The sequence below is a fragment of the Rousettus aegyptiacus genome, unplaced genomic scaffold (assembly GCF_014176215.1).
Source record: "Rousettus aegyptiacus isolate mRouAeg1 unplaced genomic scaffold, mRouAeg1.p scaffold_m13_p_1, whole genome shotgun sequence".
Taxonomy (NCBI): Eukaryota; Metazoa; Chordata; class Mammalia; order Chiroptera; family Pteropodidae; genus Rousettus; species Rousettus aegyptiacus.
In genome coordinates this window covers 30,067,736-30,093,825 of record NW_023416284.1, presented here as the reverse complement: position 1 = coordinate 30,093,825, position 26,090 = coordinate 30,067,736, and the positions used below count along the sequence as shown (strand labels likewise).

The following is a 26,090-nucleotide window of genomic DNA, read 5'->3' as shown; positions in this document are numbered from 1 at the left end:
ACACTCACAGGATATGCACATATACAACACAGGTACACCCATGCACATATGGGGGAATATGAACACAAAAAGAACCCCAGGTGACACAGAGAATGCCTGTGCACGGACACGCACACGTGCATCAAAGAGGCAAGCCTACCAAACACACACACATGAACGCAGAACAAGAGTTCAGAAGCCTCACAGACGTGTGCATGAATCATATTTGTGGACCCAGACGCTGCCTCCCCAAGTGGGCCAGGGTGACAGTACCTACCACTGATCACTTGCCCAAAGAGCTCCTCTGGAGTGTCTCCAAAGAAAGGGACGCAGCCCACCAGGAACTCATACAGGATTATGCCCATGGCCCACCAGTCCACTGGCTTCCCATAGCCCTGGCGCAGGATCACCTCAGGTGCAATGTACTCCGGGGTCCCGCATACCTGGGCGAAGAGAAGCCAGGCTGGCTCAGCTTCCTGAGGCAGCTCATTGGCATGACAGCAGGAGGGGTAAAAAAAAGTCTCTGAATGAAGACTCGGCTAACTGGTTAATGAGCAGGATCAACAGGAGACCCAGGGTACCAGAGTTGGAACTGCTGCGGGGGTGGTGAGTTTGTGTACTTCCTAATTACCCAAAACATCTAATGCTAGCCTGGAATCACCACTCCCTGATCCCTCAACACCTTTTGGCATCTGGTCCCCACTCCACAACTGGCCTTTTCCCTCCAGCCTTCCAAAGAAGAGACCCTATAATCATATGACAACTAGAGTGACTTGTGAACAGTCACAACCTGAAATGTCAAAGCAGGGAACATCCAGAAGCTACTATCAGGAAGTTGGGTGATAGCCCAGTGGAAATTTGGAGCTGTGTTCCAAGAACAACAGACTCTAGGAGAGCCTTGCCCTCGACTGAGGATAGAAGGTTCAGGACTGATTTCATACCAGTCTCTGAGAGTGTCTGCGGTTATGGGACCTTTCTTCTCCAAATCCTGAGGAGGAAGATGATTTTGGATTTTTTATCTATGATTTTCACAGCCCACCCTATTTTTCAAATGTGCTACCTATCTCAATGCCTCTCTGGAACCACAGGTGAAAAAGATAGGAGCTCCCAGTCTTAATATCTACCTACAAGGTAAACATGTGGCCCCCAGGCCTTATATTGAGGCCTGGAATTCAACCTCCAAAGTCTCAACTATCCTTCCTTACCTGCTTGTCCAAGAACTCCCGGGCATCCTTTTCAATGTGACCCTCATACAAGTTTGTTGTCAAACTCATGAGGCCAATTTTAGAAAGGCCAAAGTCAGTGAGCTTGATGTGCCCCATGGACGTAATCAGGAGGCTAGAAAACCAGAGAAACAAAAGGATGGAGTTATTTCCTAATTTCCTAAGAGTGCTGATTTTAGTATATGCCAAATTTTCCTACTCAGGCTTTTATGGGTTTATTGTGGGACATAAGCAGGGTAGCTTCAGAAAAGAGACAGGCAGCTGTGAAAGAAAAAATAGCTTTGGCTTTGTGAGTACTGCATTCTGCACATCTAACCTGCCTTTTGCCCATTCCCCCAATTCATTTGTTTATTGCCCTCGACTGGAGGCAGGTGTCAGCCAGCTAAGGAACAGGCTTTCTTCTAGAGCGATCAGCCTCATCCTAAGACTATAGCCATTCCCAGTCCCCTCTCCTGACCTGGGGGGCGCACAATACTCCCTTCTCAAGGAGAGAGAAAAGGGGCACATACTCTTGTCCCATGACCGCGGTTGGTCTTACAAAGAGGGTTGGTTGGGAGAAACTAGAAATAAGCTCTCATAGAGATCTCTCTCTTCTCCTTTCACATTTCGTTTTGTGAGAAGGCTGCATCTTGCCACCCCTTTACTCTATAATTCCCAAATCAGTATCTCTGGCCCTGACTTCTAGAGTTCCATATTTACTAACTGCCCAGAAGTCTTACAGGTAACACAAACCCAACATGTCCAAAGTAACACCTCCTAACTGGTCCTTTCCTTAGTGCAAAGCAATGACTTCTATTACCTACTGAACTCAGTGATAAGTACTTTACTAATTATTTATAAAAATATCCTGGCTCCTGAAAGATTATCATATAGAGTAACACAACAAAAGTAGGCATTATTATCCCCATTTTAAAGAGGAATATGAAGCTCGGAGAGGTCTAGTTCAGACTCAAGTTCACAGAGTTAATGAGTAGTCATTTGGACTCAGGTCTAATGTCAAGGCCACTTTCCACTACAGAGGCTCATCACCATGCACCAGCCCCAAGCTGGAAATCTGGAAGATATCCAACTCCTTCTGCTCTCTCACTTCTCTTTGCACCTCTACACCAACCTTATCATTTCCTTTCTACTCCCCCAACACTATCCCTCTCTTCTCCATCCTGACTGTTTTGGTGCAGGCATTGTTGTTTTTGGACTGGTCTACTGCAGTGGTCCGCTGCCAGAGTGATCTTCCTAAACTATAACCAAAATCTGAGTGTGTCACTCTATCATACCTTTAGTTAACAGGCCCTTCAAAAAGACTCTAAGACCCTTTAAAATAAAATCCAAAATTAACAAAAAGGCCCTTGGTGATCTCATCCCTGCCTACCTAGCCTCATCTCTTATTACTCTGAGCAACCAACAATCTCCAGCTTCAGCCACATTGTACTATTGGTAGTTCTTCAGTGGCTCACGTTCTCTCATACCTGTGAGTCTTTGCAGACCCCATTCCCCAGATTTAGGAAGCTCCTCACACCTTTTTCCAACTGCCTAATGCCTCCTGAGAAGTAGCTTATACACGGATATTTGTCTCCCACACTAGACTTAAGTTCTACAGGCCAAGGACTCTTTTATAGCCCATAATACTATGCTTGGCACAGAGTATATGTCAGTATTAGAATGCTTGTTCGGCCATCTATTAGATATCCTGATTCTTTTGTTCTTGTTTGGATCCTTGAGTGATGCTCCTCAGTGATTCTACATGTCACCAGACTTACAATGCCCCTGCCAGACCTTGCTGGCAATGGTTTTTGCACTTGGGATGGTCAGAGGATAGAGCACTAGACCTAGATGGATACCCACATGGGCACTGTTTCCTAGCAGCCATTCTGGTATAGATTCAAACATGCTGTGTCTGCTTCCATTTATCTAGAGACCCAAGAGGGAGAGCTTGGACAAGGGACCCAGATAGTGGGCATACTTGTCAGGCTTGAGGTCACGGTGCACGATGCCATAGTTGTGTAAGTATTCCAGGGCCAGCACAGTTTCCGCAAAGTACAGACGCACCATGTCCACAGGCAGGGCCCCGATGTTCTTCAGCAGAGTGGCACAGTCTCCTCCTGCAACAAGGCCACGCCATGTGAAGGAAGGATCCAGGTCCCTGCTCTAGATGGTCTCAGGCTTACAGTCTCTAAGGCCCAAGAGGAGGCATCCTCATGGAAGACCCTGGTGCTAGAGATAGTGATGGCTGCATGGCTGGGAGACAGTGTGAAGGGAGCGGGTGGTACAGTGAATGACTGTTTAGGCCACTGTTTAAGCCAGAGAAGGAAGGAACCCAGGCCTCTGTGTCTGTGAGTTGTCTTGTAGGGACAGGACTAAGTTATTTTAGAATGGGAATCCTATGGATTGTAAATGCATCTGGCTGAGACTTCAGCATTGTTCAGCTAGCTGTCCTTTAGTTTTTGAGTAACATTGTAAACTCCCAGCATGAACCCACTAATTAAAAGGGGAGGTTTGTTCAGCCTCAATGTCAACACTTAGGCAAATTATCTCTAGAAGCTATACACAAAATTGAGAAGGGGAGAGGGAAGGTCACTGGCCAAGCCGCTCTTCTGTTCCACCCTCACAGCATTTTGTGTGGCCTTATGGGGCGTCCCCGTCACAAGCCATCAGCCAGGGCAATGGCTTTCCCTTCTTCTGAGGGCCCAGAGGCAATCTTCCCAGCATCCAACCCAGGGCTTTTGTAGCTCTGCTACTTCCTTTGTTCCTGCCTGGCACCAGCAACAGAGGTTGTGCAGGCTTTGGGGTACAGGGTTCTATAGCTGCCAGGCTGAAACATCCTGTCCCAGGGTAGCTGGCAGGGCTGTGTCTGCTACTGCTGCAGACGCCTCTCCCTGTGAGGGGCAGGGAGCCTTTTCCCCCCATAGCCAATGGTCTCTGAGATCCTAAGGTAGAAACCAATGTCAAACAGATGGGGAAGCTGAGCCCTGAAACTTTACCCCTATAAAGAGCTATTGGTCCCAGCTCAAGGCCAAGTCTCAGATTGTGCCTTGGCCTCCATGCCAGGCCGCCTTTCCCCCAGTACCTTCAACATACTCCATCACCATGCAGAGGTGGCGCTTGGTCTCAAAGGAGCAGAACATGCTGACCACAAAGGGGTTCTCGGCAAAAGTCAGTATGTCACGCTCCACGAAAGCCTGCTGAATCTGGTTCCGTAGGATTAGGTTCTGCTTGTTGATCTTCTTCATGGCAAAGCGCTGCCGAGTGGACTTGTGCCGCACCAGGAATACAGCCCTGGGAAACACAGCCCATCCCGTCCCCCATGGACCCTCAGCGCCCAGAGCTGGGGTGGCCAAACTGCCTCCTCTCACCCTTATAAATGCACAGACCAAAGGAGCAGGGGTGTGCTTATCAATGAGGAGGATCTGGGCCCTCTGCCCAGAGAGCTCTTCAATCTCCTGATATACCAAGTCCTGAGGACACAGCTCAACCCCTCCTCACAGTTCAGGGAGAGAAGTGCTACGAAGAGGAGTGGGAATCACCTGGGAAAGGAACAATGCTCAGATGTCAGAGGAAACTGAGCTCTTGCCTCTCCAGGAGGCTTTGGGGAGGGAGAGGGTCCAGGAGGGAGAGAACTGGGCATCAAACGATTCTACAAGGAAGAGCCCAGGGGCTGACTTGGCTCAGTGTGGCCACACCCTGACCCCTGCCTTTACCCATAGGCGCCATTGCTGATGAGCTTAGTGGTTTCAAAGTCCTCTTCAGAGGGTGTCTTTTTAGATGTCAGAGATGCCCCACGGCCCTGGAAGACAAGGGAAAAAGAGGAGGAAGGTATGCTTCTCACATGCTCAGGGGGGCTGTGGCCCCAGTATCAGCTCAGCTCTTAGCCCTGCTGCGCCTAGCTAATCTTCTCCAGGAGCTGAATGACTTCTCAGATAGTGTAAGCACTACCCCCCCCCCCGCCCCGCCCCCACCAGAGGTTCTCTTCAAAGAACTCACAGGCCCAGGGGCCAGGACTGGGACAGGAGCTCAGGATCTTTACCTCAACTGAATCATCTGTCTCTGGAGTATCAGGACTGTCATAGCTGCTCAACTGGGCCATTTCTAGAAACAAAACGAGGACACAAGAGAAATATGTGTGGCACTGTCAGGCACTTCTACTCATATCACAGGACAGCTGTGTGTAGGGCAGGCATTATGCTTTCTTCATCAGACTGGGGTGTAAATCTGCTCCTGTGCCTCTATCCTCTGTGTAGTCACAGCTTTTTGACTTTTTTATGCCAAATAATATTGCCGCTCCTATTTCCATAAGTCTAGAGCTGTTTATAAGGCCTGGCAAATTTTATAAAGCTTCTCCCATATTTGAGACAACTCCTGGAAAACAGGGTCCAAAGCTGAGCTCTCAGTCCCCATCCTGTTGGCCAAGACTCGGCTTTGTCAGATGGAGCTGGGAGGCAGGGGAGGTGGCAGCGGGACTGTCATGGACCAGGGAGTAGGAGCCCACAGTCCAGGCAGGGGCTCAGTGTGAAGCCCTGAAGAATGGTGATCATCTTCTGAAACCCTGGGCTGGGACCACCCCAAAGACAAAGAAGGACTTGTAAGTTGGCACCAGGAGAAGGAAGCATGCAGAAGAGGTGACCTTTTTTGAAAATGTGATTGTGGTCCTTTAGTTGTTGAGCTCTTTTGACCTTGGGCTCTAAATCCAATGCAGCGGGGCCCAAGACAATCCAGGGTGGGTTCGTCAGGCAGGTGTGAACAATTCTAAACGAGGGGTGCTGTTTTATGACAAGAGAACTCAGGGTTCCTCTTAAAGCTCTGAGGCCCTTGATGTTTTACCATGTCCATGTCCAATCTAAGCCTCTTCTCCGGGGTTTTCCCTGCTGTAAGAGCTTGTTGGCTGTGGGGCCTCTGCAGACACCAGGCAGCATGCTCACCCTCCAGGGGATCCCGTGTGAGGCCCAGCTGGCTAACGATGTAGCGGGGAATGTCACATTTAATCCCTTGTCCCTCTTTGGCGTGGCCCTCAGCTGCTTCCAACAGGTGGTAGAACTCTTCAGGGTCAAACTCCTGTACCAGGGGAGAGAGGTAGTCAGTGGTGAGAGCTACAAGTGGAGGTTGCTGGCCTCTGTGATTTGATAGCACACACCCAGTGCAGGATGAATGAGACCTTCCCTTGGTGATGGGATGCTCCTTCCCCTGAATACCCCAAAACATCAAGATTCAGGGATCATGAGGATGGGGACAAAGGTATCTTACAGGTCACCTCCAGACTGGACATCCTAAGCAAAAGCTGTCTTCCCAGCAAAAAGAACCAGAGCTTTTGCTTTCAAAAGAGATCAGCCTAGACACCTGGTCCAAAACCTTCTACCAGCCACACGGCACTGTCAGGCGTGTTCGCACACCCAGTCCACGGGAGCAGTCCTGGCACACTCTCGGTTACGGTTCACAGCCCTGGTGGTGCATGCATACCTTCAGCTATTTACTGAAATCTCCTGTGTGCTAGGGGTTGGACAGCCATGTGGATCAGAGCACAGGGTGCCTAATAAAAAGGGTCCCATATACTGAGTGCCTTCTAAGTGCCACAACTCTGGGCTAAACCCTGATAACACCTGTGACCTTGGTGAAATGAAAACTCATCACAGAGATGCACTGACTTGTCCATGGTCACAGAGGTAGGAAGGAACAGAAAATCAGCATTCAAACCCAGGCCTGACTGTAACCCCTACTTAACTGTGGACTTCACGTTCTTGAGGGAGGGGCCCTCTGCTTCACAACAGTCCCAGCCTACACTGCTTTCTTAAGCTCTGGTCTCATTATTTTGGAGAACTATACCACTATGTACCTGGATATAATCTAGCCAGACCCAGAAGTCCTTTTAAGTTTATATTCTTCAGTCCTTGTATCAGAATGTCTACCTCATAAATCCCCCTCTTCTCTGTTCTCCTATGAATCTCCTAGTTCAGGCCAGTCCTGTCTCTCGCATGAATTGCTTTAAGTGACTGCACTGGTCTCCGACTCATCCCACCCTCTCTTCCAATTCACTATCCATGTTGCAGCCAGAATAATATTTTTTAAAAGGTAAATCTGATGAAATATTACTCAGAAGTAGGAACCACTTACTGATACATGCAACCACATGTATGAATCTCAAAAAAATTATGCTAAGTGAAAAAGTCAGAACACACAATATTATTTCGTTTATATGAAACTGTACAAAAGGCAAAGTTCTCCACAGTGAAAGAGAGGTGATAAGTGGCTGTCTGAGAGAAGACAGGGGCTGACTGCAAAGGGCATGAGAGAACTTTCTGAGGTGAAAGAAATGTCCTCTATCTCAACTGTAACAGTGATTATACAGGTTAAAACTCATTGAACTGTATACTCATCAAAAGGGATATGTTTTACTGTATGTAAATTACCCCTTAATAAACTTGGTTTAAAAACATAGATCTGACTGTTACACTCTTATCTAAACTTTCTGATGGCTTCAAGTGGCCTTAGAGATAAATGCAAACTCATGAGCGGAGAACCCGACATTCTCCATGATCTTGTCATGGTCGACCTTCCAGGTTAATCCTCACCAAGTCTTCAAACATACTTTGCTTCATCGACTGCCCTTTCCCATGCCCCTCACCTGGCAAACTCATAACCACTCTTCAAGTTTCTGAATAAGCTTCATGCCCCACAGGGAGTGCTTCCTTCACCATGTTCTTGCTGTACCTTGTGCTTACCTTCGTGGCTATACCATGATTATTATTTACATGTCTCCGGGCCTTCTATCTAAGGCACTGAAAGACTAACTCTAACTCCATTACAGAGGAAGCATCTTAGGACATGGGGACTCTGCTGTATTTATGCCTACATCTCCAGTGTTTAGCATGAAGGCACTCAATAAAGCATCGCTGAATGATTAAATAAAGGACTCAACTTGTGCAAACAAAACCAGCCGTGTTCCTGACCCAGGGCCTGCTCAGTGTGGGGGTGAACCAGATTAATACTTCCCCCTGCCAGATCCCTCAGGCCCATCCAGTTTTCCTCAAAGGAACTAGTTTGGTCCTTCAATTCTTGCATATCATATTTAAATTAAGGACTTCAGCAGTAGAAATGGCAGTGGGTGCCGCCAGTTTTGCTGTTAGCAGAATAACTTCCTCTATAGCCTCCACTTCCACCTCTCCAAGCCCTCCCCTCTCCATCCCTGCAACTTCCCAGAGTCCACTCACCAGGCATTCCAGGAGACGAGCTGGGCGGGCAATGACAATCATCAGCTTTTTCACCAGCTGCATCACGAAAGCCACTTCTGAACTCTCTGAGCGCTCATGAGCCTGTAAAGAAGACAAAGGTTGCTTAAGTAATCCACAGGCCCATCATGGCTGAGCTAAGCAGGACCGGGCTGGGCAGAGCTACTACAATCTGGTTGTACAGAGAGCTACACTGAGAGAACTTAGAAAAGGCCAGTGGTCAGTGAGAGGGAGTAGGCTGCTCATTAAGAACCATGAGAGCTTTAGAACACTACATGACATCACAGAATGTCACACGCCATTTTACCTGCTCCTCCATCCAACAAGCTTTATTTTACTTCCCCTGCAGACCCTAACTTAAGGGGCAGCTCTCCATGGAGCCTTCACCGATGTTCATTTTTTCACCCCAGACAGACTGTTAGGAATAGGAAGACCTTCAAGCAGGAGAGTGATGTGACCAGAGAAGTGTTTTAGAAAGGCCACTCTGGTTGGAGTGTGGACAGTGCACTGAAGAGGGCAAGCTTAAAAGCAGAAAAACCCATCAACAGGCTATTGCAATAAGGCAGACACAAAAAAAGGCATAAATTCAGGCAGTAGGAATGGAGAGAAACAGACAGTCTGGGGCCATTTCAGAGGCAGATGACTGAGTAGGCCTGAGGGTGGAAGAAGCAGGAACAGAAGGTAAATGCAACTACTATTTTAGGAAAATTTCAGTGAACCTATAAATGAAATAGGAAATATAAAAAGATAAGCAGTTTAGGTGAGGATAGGAGAAAACATATTACATTTGTTTGAGAGAAAAAGCAGGCAGGCAGAAAAGATAAGTTCTGTTTTGGACTTGCAGAGTCTGCGGTACCTATCCTAGGTACTTTCTTGGGTATTTGCTCAGCCCAGGAGCCTTTTTCTTTTTCATGGAAACTCTCTGACTTCCAGGAGCCGCGTGTGCATAGTGTGGTTGTGCCTTCCCTCCCACCTCTGGTCAGTGTGGATTACCTGCCTAGGAATTTAAAAATGGATGAAAAGACAACTGTTACTGTCACTGTGGCAGGACAGTATAATCTACTCGGGTGAAAAGGGATGGTCCTTTATCTACCGAATCTATCAAAGAGCTAGAGAAAGAGAAGCACAGAGAAAAACAGCGATGAGAGGAGGCTGAATGCTTCCTGGGCTTTCACAGGTTCTGGTTTCTAGTTCCAGTCTCTCCCTAAGGCCTGGCAGCATTTCTGTCTTCAATTCTTTAAGACTCACTCCTTTTATAATTAGTATCCCTTTCATGATTAAACTACTCTGAGTTACCTTCCTATTACTTGCCATTGAAAAATACCAACCAATCTGGGAAGTCAAAGTGGAGGAGTCCAATAAGCAGCTGGGACACTGGTCTGGAGTACAGAAGAGGGAGGGAAGCAGCCGCAGGTGGGAGTCCAAGGCAAATGGATAACAACTGAAGACGCGGAACGGGAAAGTGCGAAGAAAGGAGAAACGGGAGCACGGACGCTCAGGATGGCGCCCCGCAGAGCACCAGCATCTAAGAGACGGGCAGAGAAGGAACTCGTGAAGGGGCCAGAAGACTGTAAGACCAGAGGGAACAGTGTCTCAACAACCAGGGAAGAAAGGAAGATTGAGGGGAGGTATTCATTATGTCAAGTTGTGTAGAAAGGTGAAGAAAGATGAGGACTAAAAGAGGTCAGAGGATTTGGCCAGCGAGTTTCTTGGTGACTTTTGCCTGAAACCGCTTTAGCGGAGTGGTGGGAAGGCAGAGCAGAAGGCAGAAGATGGAGTGGTAAATAGATTGTAAGGAAAGAAAAATAGCAAGTGAGGACCATTAAAAAAACTTGGTTACGAAATAAAGACAGAAGCTGGGCATCTGGTGAAATCTCATCTATTCTTTTAAGACAGCCTAAAAATCAACTCTGTGAAGCCTCATCTAAGTCTTTCGCCCCTCAAGAACAAGAAGAAGTACCTGCTCTTTTCTATGTTCTCCTAGCTGTTCGCTCATACCACATTTATAGTTAGTTGTCTATCTCTATAGCTACACTGTACAGCCTTGTGAATAGAGAGGCTGTCTTTCTTTTTTTGCTTCACTCACATGCTAAGCATAGCATAGTGCCTCTTATATAGCAAAAGTCAGTCAATGTATGTTGACTAAGTGTTTAAAAGTGTACGATCTTAGGCTCTGGAATAAAACAGATCCGGGTTTGGGGTCTAGCTCTGCTACTTAAGAAACGAGTTACCTTAGGCTAACAACCCCTTTAAGCTTTGGTTTCCTCATCAGTAGATTTAGGGAATAATAACAGCACTTCCCTTACAGCGTTGTGTTCTATAAATAATAGTGATTGTTATTATTTTAAATGTAAACTTACCATGCCACTTACTCTTCAAATTCATCCAACAACTTTCCTCTGCCTGTATCCTTCGCTCTAGTCATGCCAAACTACTTAATCTGCAATTCCTGGAATGTACCAAGTTCTTTTTTTTTACCTCTGAGAGTTGTTTATACCATTTCCTAGGTCTGGTGAACTCCTTACTTATTCATCAAGACTTAACTTTTCCTGAACTCTCCATGCAGCATCACTATATCCTCCTCTATGTTCAGAACTGACCTGTAGGCTGCTCGTCAATCAGACTTACAATAATCAACAAGCGAGACAAGTCACATGGAGCACTCAGTATAGTGGCTGGCACACACAGTATACTTCAATAAATGAAGCTGTTATTTTTACCGTAAGTACGTGTTAATGGGTCTGTAACCCCAGGCGCCAGCAGAGTCCTTGAGCTAGAACCTGCACTGAACTTTTTTTTTTGCATTCCCAGAGCCCAGCAAATTAGGGACCGATGAATGCACTGGCTCCATATTCAGTGCTCTTCCTACTGCACCAAGCTGACCCCCAGGGGCAATGAGTCTGGGAAGACGCCTGAAGGTTTGGGCAGGACTCCGACTTTAGCATTTCAGAACAATCTTAGATGTACAAGTACAAGCAACCTTGGAAGTCACTCTACGCTGATCCTTAACTTGATGCTGCAATCCCTGATTCCTATCCATTGTTGGAAAACTATTTGAAAGTTATTCTTGAACAGAAATAAATAGCTGCCAGTGATTTTCATGAGACTTTATACAATATTTATTCATATTTGTATAATGTTTGAATTTAAGTATCCTTTTGAAATCAGAAATAAAAAAAGATTTTTGTAGAAGGAAGTACTTTTTCATCTATTAAAAGCTTTCTCACTGTAACTCTTGCCCACTGGACTAGTATGCCTTTCAGGGGCCAGAAAACAATCTTCTATCTATTATAGATGACAAATCTTCTAATATTTGACTGCAATAATCATGATCATCTTTAGTTATCCTTTCTCTAGATTCAACGGTTTCCTACTTTTAAAAACATTCCCTGCTCCTAGTTTCTAGAGTAATATACTAAAGTCCTATTTGGTCTTTAGCCCTAGGTTCTCAGCTCAGTTGGTATTACGGCAGAGCAAGGCAAGGTCTGAAAGTAGCAGTGGTCTGGGCTGGGAAATATTCTAGTGACATGAAGAGCCCTGAGGACACAGGCACATCTCTTCTCCCTTCAATTGTACTAATGGTGTCCTATGGGGCAACTGTGATCTGAGCGGGATGACATCCGCCCACGTTATTGGAGAGGTTGGTAGGAAAATGAGCACCAGAGCATGGGGTGGTAGTTAGGAACTCAGTGTCTGCTCTGGCCTTGACCATCTCTGGATTACTTTACTTTTAGCCTCCCATAGACTTTTCACACTGGGGAGGATCAGGTCTCTAAACACACAGGTCCCCAGTAGAGAACTTCCCACTATGCAAATAGAATGTTAGTAAATAAAGCCATAGTGAAAGCCTCGGACCTGCTTTCCCTCGGCTGAGCAGAAACAGTCTGAAAGCTTTGCTTATATCAGTTATTTCTACCAGAAGAGAGGCCACCATAGCCACGGGGGACACTCTTTGGCTTTGGGTTACAAATTTCCTAGTCAAATACTATTGATGTTGGTGCCTTGGGCAGATTACTGGAATTAGAAGACGGAAGGACACAGAGAACTGAGTTCTTCTGATACCAAACCAGCTTCCTTAGTAATGCAAGAGACAGAGGAGGAACCTAAGTCTGTCAGCACCACACCTGGGGGTGGCCCTGCACACTAGCAAGGAGGTGGCGAGAAGGCTGAGAAGACTGGGAACACCACTTAGGCCTTAATCTTAGGTTGGGACTGCTAATCCACTCTTGCGTGGAGGATTCACCAGAGTTCCGGCACAGACACTCACATCTTGTAGCAGTTTCTCTAAATTCTCTTGAAGTTCGTAGAAGTACTGTGATGTAATGAGGCCACTCCGAGATTTATCCAGGCAGTCTCGGGCCATCTCAATCACCTGATGGTGAATAAAGCTCAAGGTTCCATCTGCCAAAGGCAACACACTGTCTGGAGTGTTGGAGGAAATGAACTCTGCTAGGCGCTCTTCCATTTGTGCGGTGGCCTGGGAATAAAAGCAGAAAAGTGAAATTTCCCTTCTAGTTCCAGCTTAGCTGGAGCTAAACCCGAGGGGACTGGCAATGGCCTACGGATGAGCTCTGTGATCCTGGTTTGCTGATGTTGCATTTGGGGAACCTGATGACTGAAAACGTGAAAAGATCACCTATAAGCCAAGTCAAAACATAATCGAGGCTCTCTCTCACCTGGCCTTGTGTATTTCCCTACACTCCTTTAAAGGCATGCTCTTTTGTTCTAAGGACACTGAAGTATTTGTTGTTCTCCTCCTTCATCATGCTGTTTCATGCCTTGGTCTGTTTATGCTGTTTCCTGTGTGTAGCATATTCATCTTGCCAAGCCTCCCTGGCAAACTTCTATTATTCCTTGTAATCTCATTTCAAACATCATCTCTCCTCTGGGAAGTCTTTGATTCCTTTAGGCAAACTAGGGTTTCCTTTCCTCTGTTCTTCCTCTGGACCGCTTAACTGTGTAAACTTTGTGTATGGACATGATGGTTTCTAAACTTTCCTCTGTACTGGGAACTTCAAGTCGGGGAGAGTCTGATTTATCACTTGACCTTAGGACCCAACAAAGCTAAGCAGATGCTCAGAGTGTGTTTATTAAAGTTGAACCTGCCTGGTCACAGACCTGAATCCCCAGCAGAACAGAATAGGGGTCTGGCTCAGAAGCCTCTTGGGGACCTTACTGCACACTCATGTCAAAATGACAAATAGACATCAGTTAACAAGTTCTAAGCTGCCTATCTAGAACTTGGCCTTCTTTCCTTTGCCACTGGGTGGCGATTTCTGATTTCTAGTGTGTGTTTGGGTATGAGTGTGTGTAAACACATGTATATGCACAACACAACAACACAACAGCAAATATATAAGGAGAAAGAGGAAACACGTGAGATGCATTTCTAAACACTGCACATTCCCAAACTTCTTTATAAAGGACCAAGCATAACAAAGTGATTTCTCAGCTGTAGTTCTGCCCCTCTTCCTCGCTCTTATTCTCCACGGTTAAACAACATAGACCGCAGGGCACAGGGCCGCAGAGAAATAATAGCTAACACTTACTGAGGGTTTACTACGTCCTGGGCAGCTTAGAAAAGCTTAATGTTCATTAATCTTCACCAATTCCCTATGAAATATGTTTATTATCCCAAATTACAGGTGCGGGAAATAAAGCTCAGAGAAGTTAAATACCCTGTCCACATAGGGTCACATAGCTAGTAAATGGCAGAAGCAAATTTGAACCCAGTCAGCCTGGTTCCAGAATCTGTGCTCTTCTCTACTGCTGTGCCTCACTGTGCATGTCAAGAGGGAAAGCACAGGGCTTCGCACCATTTCTCTAGGCCACCGATGTGTATCCAGGGGACTGAACCTGACTCTAGAAAAAGGACACTCTCTAGAGGAGCAGGGAACCACACTGCAGACCCTAAATACAGATGAACAGGTAGACTCGGGGAGGTCTAAACAGAGGGTGAAAAAAGAGGCTGTGGACTCCATGCTGCTGTCATGGAAAGGGAGCCTACATCGGTCCCCTGGTTCTCTCTCACACAGAGCTGGCTGTGTTCTGCAGGAACGGGGCCCATCATCAGAAGGCCAGGTCAGAGTGCACAGGCACGTGGTGTTCAAAAAGAAATGCAATGGGAAGCAAGGTCCTAGTTCCACACACACGGTTTAAGGCCAAACTGCAGAGTTGTGAAGACTTCTCAGGATAGTAACCTATCTTCCTCCCTCAGCATTTTCTTGCTTGCAAGCAAAAATTCAAATGTGAGCAAGCAACTCTGAGATCTCTGTCTCCCACCTTACCGTTCCCTCTAGCAACTTCCTGCCAATCCAGCGTCCTGCTGTGACTCTCTGGTGCCTGGTAAGGAGGCACTGCTTAAGAAACCCACATCGAACGAAGGTGTTCTCAGAATCCAAACCCTATTCCGGGGTCCGGGAGACCCTGACTCGTGGATCCCAATGTGTATGGTGAGAAATAAGATCTGCAGTTCTTTCCTTTCCCATTAATATATGGTGAGGTTCCTTTTTGACATTTCCCTCCAGATACCTTTCCCTCCAGGGAGTGGAGAAGTAATAGGCGCTGCAATTACGACACCCAAACTCACAGTCCTCTGCTGCCTTCCTCTTCCCCAGGAGTGGAAGCCCTTGTGCTTGTACCCTCCTCCCCTTCCTGGTGTGTCTCTGCTCTTCCTGATTGCCTCTGGATAAGGCACTCCATCCCCTCGCCCCAGCCTTTCCAGAGGGGCTGGCTGCAGGTAGCCATCCTCAGGGGCATTACCAGTCTCCTGTAAAATGGATCCTTACCTTGGGGAATCTTTCTTTGTATACATGATTCATCATTATTATTTCACTGTCATAGGAAACTGGGGACCGTCCAGGACTAAATAAGGAAGAAACAAAGTGTTACTTTAGTACCATGGAACTATTGAGGAGAAAGATGGCCATCTCAAGGGCACCTGCTCCCCTGCTGTCCAAAGTACCCACACATTCCCACTTTAGAAAGTGCTGAGTTCCTTATTCCTGGGGCTGCCAGCACACCTTGTCCAGCTCAAAATGGTACCACCTAGAGTTGGGCTACCTTCCTATAAGAAGCTTGGCTTTTACAAGACCTCTCTCAGGATCTGAAAAGGATTGAAAAGGAGGAGACCACTCCTGAGCCCACTAGTAGCTTCCTAAGATGATCCTCCCCAGAACAGGACTCCGCCCAGTCGGGTCGGGTATACCCCAGTATGTTCTAGGAATCAAATAGAATCACCACCATCAAAAACAACCAGAAGAAGATAGTGTATACCTATATTTTTTCGCAAACAAGCTGCAGCTAATGGGACTAACTTGGGCTCTGATCTGGGAGACAAGTCTGTAGTGAATTATAGGCCTGGGGAAGAAGAGCCTGTAGTGAGTTATAGGCCTGGGTCATCTAAATCTTCCCCTTTGGCCCATGTGTGGTTATGTTCCCTTAAAGTTTTCAAAGTTTGAGCCACACAACTGAATGGATATTCAGGTCTTGCCCAGCTTGGTGCCCCTGGCACATGATCCCATGATCCTAGCTGACCTAGGTTCAGAACTGTTCCTTTCTGCCTTTCCCCCTGGAGTGGACCATGGTCTGCCCGTTGTACATTACCAAGTATTTTCAGAGTAATATAGCAGGGATTTCCCTGAGGTACTGTAGTCTTCTCAATCTCAGATGGTCTAAAAGGTACACTTTACTCTGTGTGGATTGTGGAGCACCAAGATCCAGGTGTTCCTCTGTGTATGGCAAAGAAAGACATTGGGATCCACACTCCACATTCACTCATTTGTATTTTTGATCATTTGCACTGCAGTCCCAGTCATCTTTATCATTCCCTGAACATGAACCAGTCTGTGGTCTGGCTCAGCTCATCCTCTAACACTCACAGTCAACATTACCTGAGAGGATTTTTCCTGGGAGGCACTGTTCCTTTGGGCCTCCATCCTGAACACGTTAGCCAATTATTTCTCAGAGACTTTGGGAAGCTGAACTGTCGTTAAAGCCATGCTCATTTTAATCTACACTCTCTTCCTTAACCTGGAATTCTGGTACAGATTTACTAGCTAATACCAAAGAGAAGAGCCAACTAATCTAAGGAATTCACAGATAAATCAGCTGTTAAGATTTGTTCGGTTCGATGAGCCCAGGTCTGTCAGGGAAATGAGACAGATTCAGATGGGCATTTAATTCTGAAATGGGCTTCTTCCCCAAGTCAGCCACAAGTGTCTTCAGCAGCAACTTTTTTAGATGGCTTAGTTCATATGCCCTGGGCCTCTGTGATCTGCATCCAGGCAAACTATCAGAAAGAACACTATTACTCTCCTTTTACTGAATGGACTCTAAAGTACATTTCTACTGCTAACTACTTTCAAAGAAAAAGAGAGAGGGACTACTTGACAGCATCATTAGGTATCTCTTGGGGTGGTGAGTGGAGCTGTATCCAAAGTGGAAAAGGGCTTGAGCTTCACTACACTTGACTCTTTTGAGCTGTACCAATATGCTAACCCCGGGGTTGGCAAATATGGTCTGAGACCAAATCTGGCTGCTGCCTGTTTTTGTAAATAATGTTTACATAATGTCTGTGGATGTTTTCCCACAGCAATAGCAGAGTTAAGGAGTTGCTACAGAGACTGTATGGCCTACAAAACCTAAATTATTTATTATCTTGCCCTTTATAGGATAAGTCTGCTGGCTCCTATACTGTGCAAACAAACTGAGCGCCGCAGGTCCAGGGGCTGTGGGCAGAGAGCACCCCACACCTGAGACTGCGAGAACGGGGTCGCATGGCTGGAGATTGCTCTTCCTCCTCATCTGGTACGCTCTCCGTGCTGAAATGCTTTGTCAAAAAGTGCAGCTCATCAGCTGTAGGCTGGAAGGGCAGCTGGTGTAGCTTTTCCTGCGAGGAACATGATGACTAGAGGGAAAAACAAAAAATAGCATTAAAGACATATCTAAGGACAGTCCAGGATCAGAGAAGAACTGAAAAGAGTGAGTTCCCAGTAACTGTACACCCAAAGTCGACCCAGAGCAGACATTCTTTCCATTGCTCCTTTTAGCCTGCACTGTGCACAATCCTATCCACATCTACCCCTTCAGAGTCCTCAGTCCTAAGGAAGCCAAGGCACTAGGGTTCTCCACTAGTTTTTCAGGGAGTTGGACCCAGAGGGTCATGATATGTGAGAGCTCTGTAAGTACCTAGGGAGCCTCTGTAGGTGGCAAAAGCAGATTCTTCTGCATTGAAGTTTAACCCTCAGTGAAGCTTTTGGCTAGCTGGAATGGCAACTAATTAATAAATCACGCTTCCTGTAGGGAAGAAAATTACTTTTAGATCTGGAACTGAAAGATTAGACTTGACCTGAAAACAATTAAGAATTCTAAACATGGCCCAGTGACTGAGATTCCACAAGAGCCCCTTGCCAATCACAACAGACCGTGTGAGGGAGTGAGCTGTGCTACTCTAGGCATCGTACAGACGTAGCCATTGCTGAGGCACCCCCTACAGCTCCAGGATCAGTGAATCTCCCTTTTACCTGGCAAGACTGGCTAAGAGAGAAGGCAAGTCTAACACTATTGGCTCAATTTCTGTTCACCAATGATGATCTGGGGTTTAAATGTTTAAATCCATTTAGAGTCAAAGCTGCAGCACCACACTGAGAGAACTCTGTTGCCAAGTGAGAAATCAGATTTTTTTTTTTTTTTTGCTTACAGTGCACACTTCTCTCCTAGAATGCTATAATATGTGAAGTTATAAACAGCTAATGGGAGGTCTCCACAGGGTTCTGTCTTGGCCACATTTTTATAAATGAATAGGACAGAAATTGCAAAAAGTATCCTCATCCAATTGTGGCTGACATGAAGCAAAATTGGTATTTTAAAGTAACCCAATAAAATAAGCTAGAGCAATGGGTTGAGCCTTTTAAAATTTATATATATATATAAAAATATGACTCTTAGCTTGGGTTTAAAAAAGTCACCTATTTGAATAAAGGATTATGAGGAAAAGTATTTACTAGGGAAAGATCTGAAGCTAAACAGTTGCCAAAAGACCAATGAGATCTTTGGATTATGAGTAATATTGAGGTCAAGGAAGGAAGTGAGACTCCTTTTACCTGCTTGGAATTCATGAATAGAGACTAGCCAAGCTGAGAAAATCTGAAAAATGGTGGAGGACACAGAGAATGGTCATCCAGTCTGTGACCTCATTTTACATGGCCTGCAAAGCCTACAATACTTACTACTTGGCCCCTTACAGAAAAAGTTTGCCAACCCTCTCATCCTAGCTTGAATTAAAACTTGCTCAATGAGGAAGACTCATTTTAGTGTTAATTGTTCATAGCAGCAATGAGAACATCTATTGTTTTAGGCTAAAACCTTTTTAAAAAGGAACAGCTACAAGTTTTAGAGGCAGGGGCAACTTTTTTGCTGATGCACAGCAAATTTAAACATCAAACAAGCACCCTTGCCTTGTTTTTTTGAAAGGAAAAGGTGTAAAAGGAGGAGGAGGGTCTACCAGGCCTTTGGGACACGGGAGGGGTTATCTGCTCTTGGTTGTAGTCCTAGAAATAAAGTGGGGAGAGTAGGGGAACCATGCTTCAGAGCCCTCATGTCTGGCCTCACTGGCAAAGCAAAACTCCACCCTCAAGTCCTCTGACTCGATGAGGAATAACTGATGTCCAGGGAGCATGCTGGCTAATTCTTTCCAAAAGTGTCTGCTGGATCTGGCTATGGCTGTTAGAGGCCACTAGCCCTCTTCCCCACTCAACCTTTTCCCCCAACAATGTCTTCGAGTTTAGCTTTAGACGAAAAGTTGAGAACCACTTTGCAACACTATAGGGACAGAGAGCAATAACTTGTAAGAAGGTTATTTCTTAAGGGTGAAGGAGGTATGGCTACAGATTTGGCTACTTACTGAGACAGTAGAGCTAGGAGTGTTGGTTCCATAGCCTGAAGAAGGTAAAGAAGCCAAAGACCAGCGCCGTCCATCAGTCCTATGTAAGAAAAGACTTTTAGGCAATTTCTAAAGGACACCACCCTGAGCCTAGGACCTGTCTGTCTCTCCATCAGCACTGCTTAGGGCAGTTGGTTCACTTCCTTGTCTCAAGATAGTACTGCTTGATCTAGTACATACTTGCACGACTCTCTCCTACATGGGGCCTACTGTGTGTTTTCCACTGCAAAGACAGACATCTCTGACTATAAAGGGATCCATAGCTTTAAGTAAGAACATGTTATATGATACTGTTATTTGGGAATAAAAATCTTTACAGTCTCAACTTATTCACTTTTAAAGAAGCAATGACAGAGGACACCAGCTAAAGGCATCATGACAAGGAGAAAACTGCAACTGAAATGCAGCTATTTCTTCTTTTGAAGGCTCCATGTGAAGAGCTCTTTGGTCTTCCCCAGGCCACTGGGTTGACAACCAGGAAGAAGTGGACGACCATCTGTGTCTGAGTGTAAATCAATCAACGGCAAACAGTCAAAGGCTACGTAGGATCCAGTAGGACCCATGAAACCAGTCTCTGAGAATGTGTGCCAAAGAGTGATAGTAGCTTTATGAAACATGAGTAAGGGGGCATAGCCTTGGCTGTACATGAGTTCTGGGGGGTGGGCTTCCTGCTGCTCTTGGGAAGATGCGCTCTAAACCTCTCATCATAAAAAAAAAAAACAACACACATTTATTTGCTTTGCTGTAAAGGAAAAAGATCAAGTAGGTATTTGGTTTGACGTTTTCATAACATGGACAAGGGAATCTTTCTTGGACTGTGGATGTGCTGTAATACAAGTGTTCTTTCTCATGGAGCTTGCAGGGTATAGCTTGCTCTGGTTCAAGTTAAAGAAAAACTTACTTGCTGCTACCTACAGAACCTCAGAAAATTAGCAAGGGAGGACCTTAAAAAGTTAAGTTCAATAACCTCAGAGAAAACACTAAGACTCAGAGATTTTGGTGATTTGTTATAGGCTTCGCACTTACGGGGGGTAGAAGGAGGCAGGGAGAAGAAGAAGAAACAAGAGGAATCAGTCTTGCTAGGGCTTCTCCTTTTGACGCACTCCTCCCCACCCCCACCAATACCTAGCAGGTTTTCCTACTGTGTTCTGTAAGGTGGTAGACCAGGGTTCCATGCCACATGCACATCACTCAAACTTCATGCCACCCAGGCAGCTAGCTCTGCTGGAACCTAGTCTCTGAGGCAAAGAAATGACAAGGAGGCTGCTCAATCATGATGATCTCTCTGACCTCTTTGTTGGGTCCTGGGATCTCTACATGAGAAAGCAATTCAATTCCAGGAAAACAGAGCTCAGCAAAGATGGGACTAGTCTAACTCGGGGAGGGGTTTCCCAAACCCTCATCAAATACACATTTTCACAGGTGAGTTTTTCTTTTTTAAGGAGAAATGGAACCAATTACATAGCAATCATTTTTCTGTAAACTGAAGACCAGGGACTACCAGAGTCAGAAAGAAATGCCACTATAGGATGCCTCCATTTCCTCTGCCTGGTCATCTCACTGGGCAACTGAGGAAAGTTGTAGGAATGAGGGTAACTTGTCCCTATGCTCAGAAGCTTGAAACTATTTAGCAATTCCTGCCTCTATGCATATGAGCTCTGAGCCTGGGTTCCAGCAGGTAGAAGGGGCTCCCTTAGGGCCTCTTTGCTAGATATGGAAAGCCAAATGTTCCTACACAGTCAGAAAAGACTCATTACAACCAGTTCCCATCAGCACAAAACCACAAACCATTTTGTCTGGCCATGCATAGCAGTTTCCCAGCCCCTTGCCCCATCACATCCGCTATTACCTGTCTGCTCTGTGGCCATGGCTGTAGTGAAAAGACACACATTATAGTGAGAATCAAAAGGAACCAGAGAGACTGATCTGTTTGACCCGTGGTATTCGGTCTAGCTTGGCAGAGGCAAACTTTCTGTTTGGGAATGTGTGTAGTTTGAAGTGAAATTGTAGGACTAATGGGTCTATCCTTAGCATGTCATCAAATCTGCCTTTGGTATGATGTTCCACACTAATGCCATCTTATAAGATGCCATCTAGGAAGCACAATTCCTAAATACTCTGGCAGGGCCGAAGTCCTCCCTTAACCCCAATACTTAGCTGCTTCTCCTACTATGTCCTATAAAAGGGCAGCTCAGTGTTCCATGTTCCGTGCACATGACTCAAACTTCATGCCACCCAGTAGAGCTGTTTGATCTCAGTGGTAATACCAGACCCCAAAGCCCCCTAGCCAAACCTACCCCTAAAGCCCAGAGAATGAAGCAGATACAGGGGCGTCAATGGAACATGCTAGTCCTTCTGCCTGGGATGGTCTACATACCTGTGTTTTCATTCCCAACAACAGCAGCCTCTTTCTTATCCTTTAGATCTTAGCTTAAAAGTCAAACTTTCAGAGAGGCCTCGCATGACTACCCAAGATAGATCCTCCAGCCCGATTCCCTTCTTACACTTTCACGCAGCATCATGTTCTTTCCCTTCATGGTACTTATTACAGTTTTAAATTATGTATTTGTTTGTTCCTTGTTCATTATTTTCCCCACCACTCATTCAATCAATAAGTAGTGACCGAGTGCTTATTATACATCAGGAGAAACAGCTTTCATAATATTAAGGTATCTCTATTAAAGGTGCTTTCATTCTAGTTGAGGGGAAATAGAGAACAAGCAAATAAGACCATATCGGGTACTAAAAAGTACTAGTTTGAAAATAAAAATGGATGATGTGATGGCGAATGACAAGGAGGCTCCTTTATATTGCAGAGTTAGGAAGCCTCACTGAGGAGTTAACGTTTAAGATGAGAAGTGAAAGAATGAGTTAACTAGGTGACAATCTGAGGGAATAGCATTCCTTACAAAAGGAACAACTACACAGACTCTACTAAGCCTATGACGTTTCAAGAAAGTAAGGGCTGTGTCTATTTTGCTACCACTATATAACTAAGTGCCCAGTATGGTACCTGGACATACTGGGTACTCAGTAAATATTTATTGAATGAATGGGAAATGACTCAATGCCACTTACAGAGATCAGTCACAAGCCTTGCTATCCCAGCTTGGACCTAATCTGAAGCTCTAGTTCACACATAGTTAAGACAGGAAGTTTGAGATCAGTAAGACTTTCTAGTCTTACTGGAAAAACAAATGCATCAATCCAGCATATTCCTATACTATTAAATGTTCCTACCTACATCCTTGGTTAACTAATTAGAAGGTATACAGGGTTGAAGAGATGAGTCCCTGGGACAAACTCAGATAATATTCATTCTGAACAAGGCAACAAGGTCAGAAGGGGCACCCAAGTCAGCCACTGACCTTCTCCCAACCAGTACATGTCTATTCAGTTACAAGAATCCTAATGAGGAAGGGGGTGAGTATCTTATGGGTCATCATTTGAATAACGAATTAATGATATTTCAAGGAATCTGCTCTTTTTCTGTTATCTTTTTTTAAAAAGTAGCCTAAGTACAGAAATTGCTCTTAGCTGTATACATCATTCTCTATCCATTAAAGGTTCTAAACCTGAAACCATGATTTTCTGGAGGTCTTAATATCAGAGACTGACTCTAACTGAGGATATTTTTTAAATAAAAATAAAAACTAAAATCAAAGAACATCAACTTTGCCAAGAATTTTAGAAAATGTCCTGAAAAGTAAATCATTGTATATGGAACCTTGGTATGTGGTTTGGATGGACTCATTTCAGTCAGCCTGATATTTCTGCAGCCCTGGCAATGGGCTGAGCTGTCAGGATTGCTACTATGTGCCAGAGAGTTTATATCACTTCCAGAGATGCGTGGAATGTGAGGAGGCATATAAGCCTGGCTCTGTAATGCACAAAATCTTTCTAGATTCATAGGAGGATAAGTAAAGACCCAGTAGTCTCTTTATCCACAAGGAGAGCAGTCATGTAAGACTGCTTCCACCTCCTTGGAATTGGCTGAGTTAGAGGAATAATATAATTTTGAGTCCTCCTGAAAAGAGAGGGTGTTTTCCCATCAATCACACTAGGATAGCTCTCAATCAAGAGTATAATGTTTTGGAACATATCAGTACCTCAGGAAACTGGGGACTTCTGCTTAGGATTATAAAAATAAATCCATGTCTAATAGCTACTTGACCATTTGAACACTCATATGCAAACACCCAGAGCATCTAGAAAGCAAAACTTGAACAAAATAATTATGACCTGGGCAAGGAAAGCAAGGAAGGAATTTTGGTGGCTGATAGCCCAAGGTAACAACACACTTGGAAGGGCAGTGCCTCAAAGGCGGAAGCTGACGTCAACCGACATTCATGCAAATGCCACATGTGCCAATCACGTAAGGGTTTTCTATCAACTTACCTACGTGCAGGAACAAAGGAAAAGTGAGCAGGTGCATTTGGAGAGAAATTCCGGGGGCTGTCCAAAGGACTGTTACCTGTGGACAGAAAAAAGGAAGAGAAACCCTTTGTGAGGTTTGTTTCTGAGGAGGGTTGAGACAATTTTTAGGAAAGAACTCCCCTAGCATTGTCAATTAACATGTATGGTTATTTTTTCAGGCCCACCGTTAGTTCAATGATTCTCTCTTTTTAAAAGTTTGGCAGTCCAGCAGTTTTTCCCTGTTTCCAAGTTGCCTTTAACCATCTATGTCTTCCAGACATCCATTCTAGAACTAGCAGCAACTTTCCGATTTCATGCTCTCTCCTAGGAACACCTCAGGCTCCAATATGCCTAGTCAAGTTAACCCAACTTTCCAAAAGCTTAAAGAACTCATGCAATATACATGGCATGGCCAAATGCTCACATATTTCTCAAAGGACAACATAATTCCTTGCCCGAAAGTCTTTTGCACATATATCTCTGCATACTGCAAGGAAAACAATGGAGGAGTAGCTCAAATTAAGGAAAGAAAAACCCTAACAACCTATAATTCTATATTCCACTATTGTGTAATAAAGAATATGGTGGCCTTTGTCTCTGGTTCCTGGAGTGAACCTCTAAATCCTTGGAATGTTCTAAGCGACAGGAATGCCTGTGTTATTCATGGTGGTGCCTGATAGTTTATATAAGCCTGGGATGACTCAGGATGAGGACTGGCCATGCCAGAAAACCCAACTCATTGCATGAAGCCAGTATTACCTTAATACCAAACCAGATAAAAATATTACAAAACAAGTATAGACCAGTATCTCTTATGAACATAGATGTAAAAATCCTCAACAAGATATCAGAAACATAAAATCCAACAATGTATAAAAAATTATATACCATGACCAAACAGAATTTACTCTGGGTATGCAAGGCTGATTCAACATTTGAAAATCAATTAATATAATCTACCACATCAACAGACGAAAGATGAAAACCTATATAAATACATCAATTAATACAGAAAAGATATCTGACAAAATCTGATACCCATTCCTGATTAAAAAAAAAAATCCTCAGCCAACTAGAAATAGAGGAAACTTTCAACTTGATAAAAAGCACCTGCAGAAAACATACTGCTAACAACAGATTTAATAGTGAGAAACTAGATGCTTTCCCTCTATGATTAGGAACAAGGTAAAGATGTCCCCTTTCACCACTCTATTCAATTTCATACCAAAGTCCTAGTTAGTGAAATAAGAAAAGGAAATCAAAAGTAAATAGATTAAGAAGGAAAAAATACAATTGTCTTTGTTTGCAGATGACATGATATCTATGTAGAACTCACCAAAAAAAAAACAAGAAAGCAAGCAAGAAAAAAAAATCACCCCTAAAACAATAAGCAATTATAGGAAAGTTGCACGATACAAGGCTAATAAAACAAATCAACTGCTTTCCTTTACACCAGCAATGAACAACTGGTAGTAGAAATTAAAAATATAATTAACATTAACATAAAAATGAAATGTTTATGCACAAATTTAATAAATTTATGTGTAAATCTATATGCTATAAACTATAAAATTCTGATGAAGGAAATCAAAGATCTAAATAAATAAGGTGATACTGTAGGTTCATGGATTGGAAGACTCAGTATTGTTAAGATGTCAATTCTCCCCAATCTGATCTACAGATTCCATGTAATTTCATTCAAAATCCCAGCAAGCTAGTTTGTGAATGTCAACAGATTCTAAAGCTTATATGCAAAGGCAAAATAACCAGAATAGCCAACACAATACTGAAAAAGAACAAAGTTGGAGGACTGACATTACTTAACTTTGAGACTCACTATAAAGCTATAGTGATCAAGACAGTGTAGTATTGGTGAAAGTACAGACACGCAGATCAATGGAACCAAACAGAGTACCAAGAAACAGACAAACAGAACTATAGTCAATTAACATTGACAAAAGAGCATATGCAATTCAATGGAGAAAGCATAGTCTTTTCAACAAATGGTGCTGGAACAACTGGACATCTATATGCAAAAAAAGTGAATCTAGACACAACTTTTCACAAAAAATAACTCAACATGGATCATGTATATGATTGTAATATAACAGTGCCTAAATGTAAAACACAAAACTATAAAACTTCCAGAAGACAACATGGGATAAAAACAAGGTAACCTAGGCTTTGACAATAAATTTTTAGATATGAAACCAAAAGTACAATCCATGGAAGAAAAAACTGATAAGTGGGACTGCATTAAAATTAAAAACTTCTGCTCTGCTAAAGACACTGATAAGAGAATAAAAAAAAGACAGG

At 44.4% G+C, this 26,090-nt stretch overlaps 1 protein-coding gene across 14 annotated transcripts in view; it reads right to left on the bottom strand.

The window, feature by feature from the left end:
- The window catches only part of MAST2 (microtubule associated serine/threonine kinase 2), a 168,168-nt gene that overhangs the window by 6,160 nt on the left and 135,918 nt on the right, over positions 1 to 26,090 (bottom strand). For 9 of the 14 annotated variants that reach the window (XM_036233328.1, XM_036233329.1, XM_036233342.1 and 6 more), the window contains 14 exons: positions 23,757 to 23,832; positions 21,208 to 21,228; positions 19,320 to 19,398; positions 17,170 to 17,324; positions 15,205 to 15,280; positions 12,684 to 12,893; positions 8,399 to 8,500; positions 6,116 to 6,248; positions 5,224 to 5,285; positions 4,898 to 4,983; positions 4,267 to 4,475; positions 3,163 to 3,301; positions 1,185 to 1,317; positions 257 to 422 (listed from right to left, as the gene is read on the bottom strand). In XM_036233328.1, the coding sequence (XP_036089221.1) occupies positions 257 to 422; positions 1,185 to 1,317; positions 3,163 to 3,301; positions 4,267 to 4,475; positions 4,898 to 4,983; positions 5,224 to 5,285; positions 6,116 to 6,248; positions 8,399 to 8,500; positions 12,684 to 12,893; positions 15,205 to 15,280; positions 17,170 to 17,324; positions 19,320 to 19,398; positions 21,208 to 21,228; positions 23,757 to 23,832 (1,647 nt within the window). The remainder of the gene's footprint in view (positions 1 to 256; positions 423 to 1,184; positions 1,318 to 3,162; positions 3,302 to 4,266; positions 4,476 to 4,897; positions 4,984 to 5,223; positions 5,286 to 6,115; positions 6,249 to 8,398; positions 8,501 to 12,683; positions 12,894 to 15,204; positions 15,281 to 17,169; positions 17,325 to 19,319; positions 19,399 to 21,207; positions 21,229 to 23,756; positions 23,833 to 26,090) is intronic. The other 5 variants (XM_036233330.1, XM_036233332.1, XM_036233339.1 and 2 more) reach the window with 1 other exon arrangement.